The sequence below is a fragment of the Eurytemora carolleeae genome, unplaced genomic scaffold (assembly GCF_000591075.1).
Source record: "Eurytemora carolleeae unplaced genomic scaffold, Eaff_2.0 scaffold1390, whole genome shotgun sequence".
Taxonomy (NCBI): domain Eukaryota; kingdom Metazoa; phylum Arthropoda; class Copepoda; order Calanoida; family Temoridae; genus Eurytemora; species Eurytemora carolleeae.
In genome coordinates, this window is record NW_019397286.1 from 73,245 (window position 1) to 88,361 (window position 15,117).

A 15,117-nucleotide genomic window follows, 5' to 3' on the forward strand; every position below is an offset into this window, starting at 1 on the left:
ATTGGATCAGCCTGTGCAAATGTCATGTTCATCAGTGCCCATCATTAGTCTATTGCTTGACAAAAACACAACACTCCGGCCAGAATATATTCCCCTCAATATTCTTGTAAAATACAATAGGAAATTTTGAATTGTATAAATGGAAGAAAAGACATCATTAACTGTTAGGAATTAGTTTTAATTATTATTAAAATAACTGTAATATACATCAAAATTTTGAAACTAATTAAAGCCGAACATTTACACTTTTAAAAAGACTTCTCTGAGACAAAAAAACATGCGTCAAATGGTATTTTTTGTCAGAAATTTTATCGTTTGAATTAAATTTTACAATTTTAGCGAAACCTTAACATTAGAGCTCAAAGTTCTGACAATTTTTTAAATTGAGCTTGCTTATATATATGTGTACATCTTTGAGAACTAGCTTTGCCTCCTGGAGTTTTCCCTGTTAAATTCAACCCACTCAAAATAAATTATAAATCAAGTTAAGAACATTTCCGAAGATATGAAATCAGTTAATTTTCGAATCGATAAAACGAAAATATATCTAACACACCTTCCAGAGCTATTAATTTGTTCTCCCTTTCATTCTTCTAAAAATGCAAATTTTTCTTTATTATGTTGACATTTAAGGGATGGGCAATGGGCATTGTCTTCATTAATATCAATGAGTGGTAAATTCATAAATTTTAATTTGTCTGCATCATAATCATACATTGACAAACTATTCGCTAATGTTGGATGTCAAAGTCTACACAGTCCACGATTATGGGTTGAAATCCTTAGCTAATGGTGGATGTCAAAATCTACTACAGTCAACGAGAATGGGTTCAACCCCTTTCAAATAGGGGATGTCAAAGTTAACTATGCAGTCAATTAGTATGGGTTTAAACCCTTTGCTAACGGTGGATGTCGAAATCTACTACAGTCAACAAGAATGGGTTCAAGCCCTTTACTAATGGTTAATGTCAAAGTCTACTGCAGTCCACGATTATGGGTTCAACCCCTTTGCTATTGGTTGATGTCAAAGTCTACTGCAGTCCACGATTATGGGTTCAAGCCCTTTACTAATGGTTAATGTCGAAGTCTACTGCAGTCCACGATTATGGGTTCAACCCCTTTGCTATTGGTGGATGTCAAAGTCTACTGTAGTCCACGATTATGGGTTCAAACCCTTTGCTATTGGTTAATGTCAAAGTCTAATGCAGTCCACGATTATGGGTTCAACCCCTTTGCTATTGGTGGATGTCAAAGTCTACTGTAGTCCACGATTATGGGTTCAACCCCTTTGCTATTGGTTGATGTCAAAGTCTACTGTAGTCCACGATTATGGGTTCAACCCCTTTACTATTGGTGGATGTCAAAGTCTACTGTAGTCCACGATTATGGGTTCAACCCCTTTGCTATTGGTTGATGTCAAAGTCTACTGCAGTCCACGATTATGGGTTCAACCCCTTTGCTAATGGTGGATGTCAAAGTCTACTACAGGAACTATGGTCAACGAGAATGCTCCTTTTGCCGATTATGTATTTTTAAGTTCAATGAATGCATTGCTGAAAATATTTTGATTATTCGAGTGCTGACATATACTTGTAAATGCACAATATATGTAAATTCAGTTGAGATTTTAATATGAATAGTTTGTTTCAACAAATACCGATAAGAACAAAATTATTAAATTATATTTTCAATTGGCTCATTATATTGAATTTTCTCTTGTGTTTTGTTTTTAGCTGAACTGCAGCATTTATTATTATTTTGTTTTTTTATGTTTAAAATAAATTACTTTTCCGCTTTTCATTGAGGAGCAACTTAAACCTGGTATGTCAGAGAATATGTTTCGGGGTGGGGGGGGGGGGGGGCGATTTTATTTAGGTCATAAATTTATTTTAATATTTTTTTAAGTGGGAAGAGTACTGCAAATGATTACTGGTGTACTGCTGGAATTATACTTGCCAATACAGCAGACCAGGCAGCACAGGGCATACAACATCTCAGGTCTTTTTCTAAAATCTGAAATGGACTGTTGATATCCTTATATTTTTATATTTGAAAAACTGAAATTCACAATAGCGTTTTTTTCTTAACCCTATTCCTGCTGGAGGGGGGGGGGGTCAATTTGACCCCCCCCCCTTTAGTTTTTTTACATAACTCAAAAAGTGTTGGTCTGAGGCTGTTGAAATTTTCTGACTTTTCCTACATACTCAAAGCCCTCACTTTAGGCCTAAAACCGGGCTTTAATAATAACTGCCTGAGTCCTCAGGCACACTGCCTGAATGACTGCTTCTGTAACAAACTAAATCTTTGTTTTGACCCACTTCCACTTGTCAGATTTTGATAAAATTTAGCTTTTTGGAAAACCTTTGACATAAGGAAACGAATTGCACAAGTTTTGCGAAAAAAAATTGCAAATTTTTTGCAAACAACCTGTTAAAGGAAATTTGCACATTTTTAGTTTTTCTTGATTAAAAATCAGGTTATTTAAAATTTTGCAAAAATTTTTGCATATTTGAAATGGCATGGTCAAGGGCTTTTCAAAAATGTATAATTTATTTTAATTTTTTGGACAAATTATTTTTGCAAACATTTTTCACTTTAAAACTGGATTTTGCGATTAAAAAATTCAATTTTTGCAAATTTGCAAATTTTTTTGCAGATTCTAAAAGTAGAGCACAAGAACTTTCCAATGATGTATCATTTGTCATACTTGAACATCAAACATATGGGATTTAGAGGGGGGGGGTCAAATTGCCCCCCCCCCCAGCATATCCTGGTTTTCAAGTACCCCAGCAGAGATAGGGTTGATAAAATGGTTTATGCAGATAATTCATTGTAGAAAGATTAACGACGTTGTCTCCCATAGTACTCCAATGATCGATGATTTTGTCCGGGACTGACATTATTTATAATATTAAAGTTTAAAGGGATTCAAGAAATTGCGTCGACTAATGAATTCATAAGTAACTTTTCTAAACGTCGAAACTGTGTCAAATATTAAAGTTATATTTAAAAACGAGCAAAAAACGGTCGTCTGATGCTGGTTTTTTTCTGCTACGCTAAGTTTTTTTTTAATATTCCGACGAGAAACTGTAGTACACTTTATTCAGATTTATGAAGATTGGTCTAATATTTCTTGACGTCGACTGTTCATGAGAAAAAAAAACATAAAAACTTTATTTCAAATAAAAATTTCCAATAATCTATCAAAAATATCGTTTTTCCGAAGGCCCATTAAATTGATCTTTTTGACATTATTATAATGCAAAAATATAAATATGTCAATTTCAGCATTAAAGTACACCAGTCCAGACCATTTTTCTGATTTTTTCTTTTTTGTTTGTTTGTTATATTTAGCATGTTATCCAAAGCTGAAAGCACGATTGTCAATATCATTCTAATCAACAATTGTAGATGAAAAAGTGCCAGTTATGAATTAAAATAATGACTTCAAGTTCAATCCTATTAAGTGTGTATACCACTTAAAGACATCCATTACATTATTAAGTTGACTTGAAAATTGCCTGGAAAATATATCTTTACATTTCCTCATTTTGGGATCGCTAGAAAAACAAGATTTTTAAAAATGGAAGAGACACGGTTTCATATTATAATCAATAATAGATGCGGCATACATTTTTAACAATAAATAATCTAGACTACAGATAAGGAATAATTGGGCTGTTGGTACTTACAGAAAACATCTAGTCTACATTGAAGAGGTAAGTTAAGTAAATTTAGTCATTTTTACCCTGGAGAAAGCTACACATTTTCTTATCTTTCTCAATCATGTCCNAATCAAAGGGAAAGATTAAATTGATTCGTTCCTAAATCAATGTGCACATACAGTAATAACCAGAAAATTATGAAATAGGTAGTCGACTTTATACTTACTGTATTTGATGTTGCGACAAAACAAATTGTTTTTAAGAAACTTTCAGTGAAATGGGTCTGTTTACACTGCACAATTGCAGCGTGCTCAATGGACTTTTAAAATCTGTAACTCGATTCTAAACAAAATTTTAATTCTTTTGTTTTATATAAACTTAGAAACAACTACGATCCCGTTTTTGTTAAATTATGTTTTTTATGTACAGGGTTACAGGTACAGGTTTTTAAATTTGTTGCAACTGCATAGTTTGGCGATCCTTCTGAAATCCTTGGAAATCCTGGTTTGAACACACACTACGACGCTAATACAGTTTATATCCTTGAGCTCGATAATACCATCCAGGTTTATAGGTTCAACCCTTTCCCAAACCCAGGTAAGTGAGCCGCCTATAATAAACTGGTCTGTCCGATTAATAAATTAAAGCTTCGTTTGATCAATATAAAAATGATGAACGACTTGGATCGTTCAACGAAATGAAAAATCTATCGTTTTTTAAATACAAAAATAAACGAACTATTTAAAATCTTTCAAACAATCTTAATCATTCAATAAATTTTTCTGAATTGTTTGTTTTAACGAACTTAAAAACGTTTTTTTTTGAACTGAACGAACGGTTTTATTGAAATAACGATTTTCCTGAACGACAGGTTTGTGAGAAAAAAGAACGAAAAAGATAAAAAATAATCGAAAGTTTTGAAAGAGAACCAAATCAATTTTTTGATTCAGGAACGATGAACAAGCGAACTGAATAAAGCCGAACGCGTCCATCTCTGCCTGTCAGTCATTAAACGGCACATTAACATGTTTACTCATCCCTATTCCCCTTTATATAGTTTATCACACATCTCAAATCACAGCTGTGATATTTCATGCAAATCTAGACAGAAGGAAAAGGCCCTAGGTGTATAATTACTAGCACGACTTTATAATCTTGAAGCTTCTAAAGTTCTGATTTGACATACAAGCATACTATTACGAACATTTATTTAATTACACACAAAAATATCTTAACTTTTTAAATTTTTCTCAATAACACAACAATAAAAAGATTTTTTTTATTAGATTTTCATAAATTGCGTAAATGACTTTAATTTTACGTTTTTAGTCATTTAAAATAAGATTTTTTTTCAGAGCTGGTTCACTTGACCAAGGCTAGACTCGAATATAACACAATGCCATTGAGCAGTATTCTTTTTCCAGATTTATTCAGGTTTTCTAAAATCTACTTTAAAATAAGAAGAATAAGGTATTTAGTTGGTCATGTCTTATTCTTAAAGAAACTAAGTCATTTGCTCAAATTCTGATTTTCCTAGCACTATATAAGGCTTTGTGACCAAATGTAATTTTGATTCTGTTCCCGCAATACGTTTAAATTTTACATATGAAAGGTTAAACCATGGGTTTGCAAATATATAAAGATATAAGGATTATAAAATTGGAGTTTGTTCCTTTAATTTTCATAATTGTGTGATCAAGCTCAGTGAGGTCAGTATACCCTTTCTAAAATCCAGTGTTACCTACAAAGGATAAGACTTCAGAGACGACTGTACGGAATCTATAATGTCGGATTCCTTATATTTATAATTATTTGAAACTGTAAACTTTCTCCCATTGCCGAATTATTGAAGTTTCAGGTCGTCTTTACAGTCTCATAATTTGTGGATAATCCTTCATAGTCAATTGAGTGAAAAGCTTTAATCTGCAACCTTATATTTGCGTCTAATGGTCTGTGCTATATATTTAGGCATTCAAAAAATAAGAACTAATAAATTATTATAGAAACATTATAGGACAATTACAACAATTAAATAAGAAATGTTCTAAGATAATTAAGCAATATCTGGATATATTATTTATTTCATATTCACAAAAAATTTCCTAAAATTATTTTAGCAATTTAGTGATATTTAATATTCACTTATATTTTTCTAGTCGTGTTTATTAAATATAGTTATATATTTGATATTTTTTTTTTAAATTATTTTAGAGTTTTACTAGACTTTCAGGGCGATTCGAGCCCATCTTCTACTTCAACTGTAAACCTTTTCTAACTATTAACATTGTAAAACAAAAACAAAATTTAACGGATTTTATAAAAAAAATTTAGTGGATTTTAAAAATTTTATGGAAATTTAATTTTGTTGGAGGCTATTTTTTTTATTTCTATCATTCATAAACCTTATCTTGGGTCATGTGAGGTCATTTGAGCCGGATAGGTTTAGCCATTTTAACGTTTATTGGACAGATCGTTTTTCACTAATATTTCCCTAAAGTTATTTCATAAATATATAGTGCTATATTTAATATTTACTTATATTTCCCTAAAATAGGAATATGTACGGGAATCCTATACACACAGTGAGCATGGATTGGTCTATATTCATACAAATCAGGTAAAATATCAGGGTAGAAATCAGGGTAGAAATCAGGTTAGAAATCAGGTTATAAATCAGGTTATAAATTAGGGAAAAAATCAGGTTATAAATCAGGTTATAAATCAGGTTATAAATCAGGTTAGAAATCAGAGTAGAAATAAGGTCAGAAATCAGGTTAGAAATAAGGTTAGAAATAAGGTTAGAAATCGGGTTAGAAATCAGGTTAGAAATCAGGGAAAAAATCAGGTTAGAAATCATGTTAGAAATCAGGGTAGAAATCAGGTTAGAAATCATGTTAGAAATAAGGGTAGAAATCTGGTTAGAAATCAGGGTAGAAATCAGGGTAGAAATCAGGTTTTAAATCAGGTTAGAAATCAGGTTAGAAATCAGGTTAGAAATAAGGTAAGAAATCAGGTTAGAAATCAGGTTAGAAATCAGGTTGGAAATCAGGTTAGAAATCAGGTTAGAAATCAGGTTAGAAATCAGGGTAGCAATCAGGGTATAAATCAGAGTAGACATAAGGGAAGAAATCAGGGTAGAAATCAGGGTAGAAATCAGGTTAGAAATACTGTTGGAAAAGAAAAAAACTAAATTGTTTCATTACATATTGTCAAACCTAAAAAGGAGATTACCATAATAAACAATTCATTTTACGTTTTTTTTCTTCTTCACAACTATATGTTTTAAAATCGAGTAAATGAAGTGTTTTAAAATCCATTTAATAAATTCAAGCAGGACATTACAGTTTGGGAACTCTAACACTTTCTCGCTTTGGAAAGCGTATTTTACCTATTATTATCATCATTATTATTATTGTTATTATTGTTATTATTATTATTATTATTATTATTATTATTATTATTATTAATTATTATTTTTATTCTAATTACAGTGAAAACCAGAACACGGTTTTTGGACTCAAGTTATGACTTTCAATTTTCTTAATTGTCTAATAAAACTATTTTTGCTCTTTTTAACAACATCTAAGTATTGCTGTAAAGTCGTCTTCATATTTCATAGTTATCTGGTTATCACTATATTATAATTAATATGATGATACAAAAACAAACTATAACAATCGATTGTAGAAGAAAAAAGAAAACAAATTTACAAAAATAGTTATTATAATACCTTTATTACTACAGTAGAACACCAAAAAAACTGTAAAGTAGGAATACGACTCTTAGACTCAAGTTATATTTTCTATAGTCCATGAATATGAAACACACTATTCACTCCTGTATTCCGAGTCCATTAGCGCCTCATCCAATCAGAGTTCAGTCATGTGTTTGGTGTCTATTCTGAACCAATAGAAATTGCATGGCAGAATCATCTTTCTCATCATCCAATTAAAGATGGATCTTATATCGGGGCTAAACAGTAAATGGAAATATTTACTTCTACTGAAACTACAATGTATTAGGGCGGACCTTTGTTCCTTAGTAAGATGATTTTCAAGCTAGGGGTAAAAACTATTTTCTTTGTAACAACATCAAGTACACTATAAAAGATTATTTAATGTCGTCTTCATATTCCACAAGTTTACGGTTCCCACTGTATTATTAGGAAAACATCTGCTGGGTTTGAGTTTGCTGACAGTATGGGAGAAAGGTTTATAAATATAATAAGTAAGAAAATAAACTGCAGTTTTACAGCTAGCAGACCTTCAGACGGACTCTGGGGGTCATTCGTAAACGGGTCTTTTACAGGTTAGTGGCCGTTCAATTTAAGGGACTGTAAATGTAATTGATTCTCCATCTTAGTATACTTAAGGTATTTACAATGGTTCCCTTGATTTGCTGATGTTTGAGAGATCCATAATCTTTTCTTTGAAAATCGTTGATTATTTACTTTCAGGCTTGGGCTCTCTACAAAGCTACAGGGTGTCCCTTCAATGTCTTCTTCCATAATTTGATAAGTTGTTTGATTTAGTATCAAACTAATAACATTTTTTATATTAAAGTAAAATTGATTTCAATGTAAAATATATATGAGTTAAACATATTTTTTAAAGAAAAAAACTGTAAAAAGTCTTTATGATATCTAATACAGTATGTGGAAGAAGACATTCAAAACTATTCACCAATTGTCATGTTTCGTGAGACACCCTGCAGAAACAATGAAGCACAACCAAAGAATACTGTTGTCAATTTAGATTAAGAGTTTCTTGTGCCAACGATTCTTTTAAAATTGTGTTCTTGAAATATTATAGTAACTCGAAAGAAAAGTTTGTGATGGAAAAACTTTAAAGTCTTTTAATTCTAGTTAAAACTTACATTGGATTTTAAGAGGGTAAAGGGGAGTTTTCGTTTTACTGCAGACACAGTTAGAAAGTCCCATTTTCCGTCAGAATTGTTGCCGGCGGAAATTGAAAAAGATGACCTGGAAAATGGAATTCGGGTCGGGTTAATTTTCCGCCGGAAGCCTTAACCCTTATTCCTGCTGGGGGGGGGGGGGCAAATTGAGCCCCCCCCCCCTGTAGTTTTTTTACATAACTTAAAAAGTATTAGTCTGAGGCTGTTGAAATTTTCTGAATTTTCCTGCATACCCAAAGCCCTCCCTTTAGGCTAAAACTGGGCTTTAATACTAACTGCCTGAGTCCTCAGGCACACTGCCTGAATGACTGCTTCTGTAACAAACTAAATCTTTGTTTTGACCCACTTCCACTTGTCAGATTTTGATAAAATTTAGCTTTTTGGAAAACCTTTGACATAAGGAAACGAATTGCACAAGTTTTGCGAAAAAAAATTGCAAATTTTTTGCAAACAACCTGTTAAAGGAAATTTGCACATTTTTAGTTTTTCTTGATTAAAAATCAGGTTATTTAAAATTTTGCAAAAATTTTTGCATATTTGAAATGGCATGGTCAAGGGCTTTTCAAAAATGTATAATTTATTTTAATTTTTTGGACAAATTATTTTGCAAACATTTTTCACTTTAAAACTGGATTTTGCGATTAAAAAATTCAATTTTTGCAAATTTGCAAATTTTTTTGCAGATTCTAAAAGTAGAGCACAAGAGCTTTCCAATGATGTATCATTTGTCATATTTGGACATCAAACATGGGATTTAGAGGGGGGGTCAAATTGACCCCCCCCCCCCAGCATATCCTGGTTTTTAAGTACCCCAGAAAAAATAGGGTTAAATTCCGGAAAATTTTCCGCCGGAAAAGATTTTCTATTAATTTTACTATGTTTATTAACTGACTTAAGTAGTTTATTAACTGACTGTATTTTGTTAGAAAGACTCCAGACTTTGATTGAATATTTTTAATGAAAAGTAAGATTTAAAGGGACTGTAGGAGTAATTTTAAGTAACCCGTCATACAAAGATGACAATGCCCGATTCCCATCGGTACCCTTGAAATTTTTATCCGATCAAGAATGTGGATGACGTTGTCGTTGTTTCAGGGTTAAAAGTGCTTAATTCTAAGAATTCATATACCTTTTCTTGCAGTAGAAATGCGCAAGTCATGTTTTCGAATTTATAAACATTGATATCTAATTTATACTGGATCAGACTCTTTGAATGGAATAGTCACTGAAAATTACGCTTACAGTACCTTTAAAAAGTTTACCAAACCTCTATACTAGGTGTAGTTGGTGAAGTAGAGCGGGGACAAGCAGATCTTACATTTGATCTCAGCATAACTTATCAAAGGTTGGACAAAACTCGGAAATAATCGGATTCAAAGTAAAAATTCATTGTAAATGTTGGTTTCGTAAGATATGTAAAATTTAAGTAAGGATTTGGTGAGAACAAAATTATATCTGTTTTCAATAATAACTACTCCTATATTGAAGTCATATTGAGAAGAACAAAAATGTTTTAATTCTTAATAATTCCTAGATAACTTTGCTTTTCTCATTACTCGTGTATAGAATCAAAACTAGAGGAGATCACACAGTTGTAATAGTAATGTTAAATATATCTGATAATTTCCATTAGTCTAGTTCAAAGTGATTGAAAATCGCAGAGTGTATTAAATGTCCCAAAAATAACATGCTAATAATAAGATGATTTTGAGATCGCGGTTTTTAATTTTAGTGTGGTGATGCAGTATTAGGTCACACAGTTGTAGCAATAATCTAATAATTTCCCTTAGTCTAGTTCAAAATGTCTGAAATTCACTAGAGTGTATTAAATGTCCCAAAAATAACATGCGATATAAGAGACGATTTTAAGATTACGGTTTTCAATTAAGTTTGGCGATGCAGGACTAGAAATGCTACTTATCTGTCGAATTTATTCTTCACTTTGATTTTGTCTGCTTATGTTTTGCAGATTTTAAAAAAGCAGCCTTTTCACGTTTACACAAAATGTATACTTTAGCAGACGTTTATCTGTAGAATTTTTTCATCTGCTAGCGTTCAGATTTTGTCTGCTTATGTTTTGCAGATTTAAAAAAAGCAGCCTTTTCACGTTTACACAAAATGTATACTTTAGCAGACGTTACCTAAATTTTTCTTTTGAAATTACGTATTAGAAGAATTAGAATGTTAATTCTTAAACGACGAGTTCGAATTCGTCATCTAATTTTCAGGTGCATGGGAAACCCTTTCAAAACAGGTTTTCTATAATTACCTAGGATGTATATTTTTAAGAATGGGGGTGGGGGGGAGGAATACAAAATTGGAGTTTTTCTTTTTCATACTTTTTACAAAAACCTTAATAAATCATACATAATATTTTGGTAAAAAAATGAATCTTATTGGATAGGGGGTAATTATTTTCAACAAAATATACACCCCTACAATAAACCAAAAATCAAATGGCAGCTATATATCCCATCAATAAGAAGAAATTAGTGAGAGATAATTCTAACAGAATGTTAGATTGGTCGAACAGGTTCTGGTCAATTTCGATAAATTTTCCCGAACAGTTCAGTTCGGTAACCTTCAACAGCAAAACCAAGATATTTATAAGTGTCCTTTGAATAAAAAAGTTGCTTTTATTATTATTTGATTTTATAATTTACATTGCTCAGCAAATAAACGTTGTACATTTTTAATGAACAATTTTTTTTTCAATAATACGGATTTTTTAAATTAAATCGAAAAATATATACTTTTTCTATTAATAGGAACGAAGTGGTCGACTTTCCAGATTCTATCAGGTTCTTTTTTAAAACATAACCAAGCATAGGAACTTATGATGGGGGATTCACATGAGATCGTAACTTTTATGTAGATATCTCGATATCCAATTCTGCAATTCTCGATCCCTTAGTTAAAGATATCCCTGCAAGGTATGAAATCATATCCCTGCAGGGTATGGATATCCCTGCAGGGTATGGATATCCCTGCAGGGTATGGATATACCTGCATGGTATGGATATTCCTGCAGGGTATGGATATTCCTGCAGGGTATGGATATTCCTGCAGGGTATGGATATTCCTGCAGGGTATGGATATTCCTGCAGGGTATGGATATCCCTGCAGGGTATGGATGTCCCTGCAGGGTATGGATATATTCCTGCAGGGTATGGATATTCCTGCAGGGTATGGATATTCCTGCAGGGTACGGATATCCCTGCAGGGTATGGATATTCCTGCAGGGTATGGATATTACGGGTTATTGAAGAGGCATAAAATTGATCCGTAGCTAGATCTGCATCATATTATGATCAATGCCTGATGAGCGGGGGAAGGCAATCGGCCATGAGCCACCACAATTTCCCCTTCCGTACCACCACATTTGACTCTTCCGGGTCAAAATTACTTTTTTAAATGCTATATTTAGGGCCTTTAAAGTGTGATTTTAAAAAATCCAGCCGCGTCACGCAAAAAAGCACAACTCAAACCATTTTTTCGATTATACTTGAGATTAATATTTTGTGTGTTGAATTCTTAAACTGTTTTACAATGAATTTTTTGACAAAGGAATTGAGTCTTTGTCACAAACTCTGATTTTCTAATCACTAATTCTTTGGAACCAAATGTTGTAGACCATACATATTTCAAACTATGAATTCTGTTAAATCAAATAATCAGAGTTTGAAATATCAAAGGTTTACAACATCGGGTTCTAAAGATATTGGGGTTTAAATATTTGATTTTGTTGCAAAGACTCAATTCCTTTGACTGAGTATTGCATCTTGAAATATCACAAAGTCTAATGATTATTCAATTACTGACTCATTATACCATCTTAAAATCACTCATTATACAACTTTGTGATATTTCAAGATGCAATACTCAGTCAAATTTGTCAAAAATTCCTTCCCCCGCTCGCCTGATCCCAAGGTTTACAACACAAAGCTTCTGGCTTCCGTACAGAAAGTCTCAATATCTATGAAATCTTTACTTTGTGCTAATACATTGAAGAAAAAAATCCAAAAATGCTCAAAGCCTCCGAATAACATTACACCTTTTTATAATCGCAAATTCCTTTAAGCATTGACAAATTATTTAGTTTACAATATAGAACTCGAGACCACCGAAAGAATTTCGAAATAATGAATATTTTGTTGGAAATATTAGAAATATAAAATTTGCATTACATTCTGTTAATCATTTTGTGATAAATAATCGTACTTTGGAATTGTTTTCCGTTAGTTCGACATTGCGGATAAAAGAAATTGCGTCTTTCAATTTCTATATTTTTGTTAAAAACCTTTGATGTTTCGATTAATAAATCTAGCAGAAACATAATTCATAGTTTGACATATATAAGGTCTAAAGACATTGTGTTGAAAAGGTATAGGGATTAGAAAATCTGAGTTTGTGACTAAGACTTAATTCCTTTAAAAGATTTTTTTGACAGTTTTCTTTCATTTTTATTTTTAGAGGAGATCCTCTGACATTTGCAATATCTACCCCACTTCCTCTACCTCAGTCACTCAGCGTAGTCAGGGAACAGTCATATTTAGTGAAGAGTTGGTGACAACTTAAAGAGAGTGTTTGCGAAAAAGGGGGTAAAGTCAGTTATACAATTGATATTTCATATTTCATTTAAAGGGACCGCCGTTTAAATTTTCATAAATAACCTTCAATTCTGGCCGGTTTACAAGGGTACCCTTGTAACCTTGATAAACATAAATATCTTAATCATGCAAGTTTTCATGTAAAGCTGTTAGAGGATAACGTTGTGAATCGGACATGACACCCATACACTGGAGAATCACTGGGTTTACAAAAATATTATCCTTTTTTATTAAATTTAATATAATATTTCTTTTATAAACATTTCATGAAAAATCAAATTTTCCTTCATTGCAAATGTTAGGAATTCTATATTTTAAAAGTTGGGAACTGTTTCTACGTCAGACCGTTTCCGAATCCAGTTTTGTGGATTTTTATCATCATTGCTTGTGCTGCGACAGGTAGAGTTAATGGCCATAGTTACTTGGACTGCAGACATTTTTAGTGAACCTATATACGTAGAGGGTCTAGTACGATTCATTATTGATATTTTAGTGACCCTGTATACGTAGAGGGTCTAGTACGATTCATTATTGATATTTTAGTGACCCTGTATACGTAGAGGGTCTAGTCCGATTCATTATTGATATTTTAGTGACCCTATATACGTAGAGGGTCTAGTACGATTCATTATTGATATTTTAGTGACCCTATATACGTAGAGGGTCTAGTCCGATTCATTATTGTATTACGATTACAGTTCTTCAGGAGACAATATTAAGAATAGACCTTTTTCATATTGTATTTTCTTTAAGTTTGCTTAATATCATTGTGCACAATTTTTACTTTAATCGTAAACATTTACGACCTTACAAAAAAGAAATATCAGATTTCAATTTTATTAACTGGTTTCGTTTTTTCATATTGGATTTGTATATTATTACAGTTACATAATACATGTTTTGTTCACAATTCAACTGATAAAAAATACAATTTAAAAAAAAATTGTATTTTTTCTAGAAACTTGACCTTTTCTAATCCCTGTATCTTTGCAACCCGCTGTCATAGACCTTAGATAATAAAAAATATATAATTTTATTAGATTAAATAATCAAAGCTTTAAATATCAAAAGTTTACACCAAAAGGTTGCAAAGATATACTGATTGTAAAATTGAAGTTTGTGGCAAAAACTTAATTCTTTTACTTCGTTATTGCTGACTTTTTCAAAAAATTAAATTACTCAAAAATGTAACAATACTTTGTCATTGTGTTATTGTATTTAGGAGTTTGCTTGTATATACTACAGAGAGTGTCTTCAAAAACACATCAAGGAATGTCAAAATCTGATTTAGCCATTGGAACTAATCTTCTTCTTTCCTTCAGGTAAAAAAATCAGCATTTTGAGATTTTTATTTTAGATTGTCAATCATCATTTTGAAACTAGAATAAAATTTCATTTTTCATTTCTATTAGCTTACTTTTGCAAAGCTGAGCATTATGTTGATATAACAATATGGGCAAAGCTGAGCATTATGTCGATATAACAATATGGGCAAAGCTGAGCATTATGTTGATAAAACAATATGGGCAAAGCTGAGCATTATGTTGATATAACAATATGGGCAAAGCTGAGCATTATGTTGATATAACAATATGGGCAAAGCTGAACATTGTGTTAATATAACAATATGGGCAAAGCGGAGCATTATGTTGATATAACAATATGGGCAAAGCTGAGCATTATGTTGATATAACAATATGGGCAAAGCTGAGCATTATGTTGATTTAACAATATGGGCAAAGCTGAACATTATGTCGATATAACAATATGGGCAAAGCGGAGCATTATGTTGATATAACAATATGGGCAAAGTTTGAAAATCTTGTTCCCTAATACTTACGTAGAGGGAGTGACAGCAATTATCAAAAATGTCAAAAATAGGAATTTCCCAAATGCCTGGGTATCTGGGAAATTTCTCAAATGCCTGG

General features: G+C 31.9%; 1 protein-coding gene across 1 annotated transcript; it reads left to right on the top strand.

Annotated features, from left to right (window-relative positions):
- Positions 1–1,854: 1,854 nt before the first annotated feature.
- Positions 1,855–14,511, top strand: LOC111713276 (uncharacterized; the record flags this gene model as incomplete). Its single annotated transcript, XM_023488110.1, has 11 exons — positions 1,855–1,998; positions 3,656–3,719; positions 4,136–4,262; positions 5,021–5,099; positions 6,220–6,282; positions 7,831–7,973; positions 9,858–9,924; positions 11,348–11,380; positions 13,053–13,118; positions 13,533–13,588; positions 14,412–14,511. Coding segments are annotated over exons 4-11 (566 nt in total), but the record flags the coding sequence as incomplete, so codon positions are not given.
- Positions 14,512–15,117: the final 606 nt, after the last annotated feature.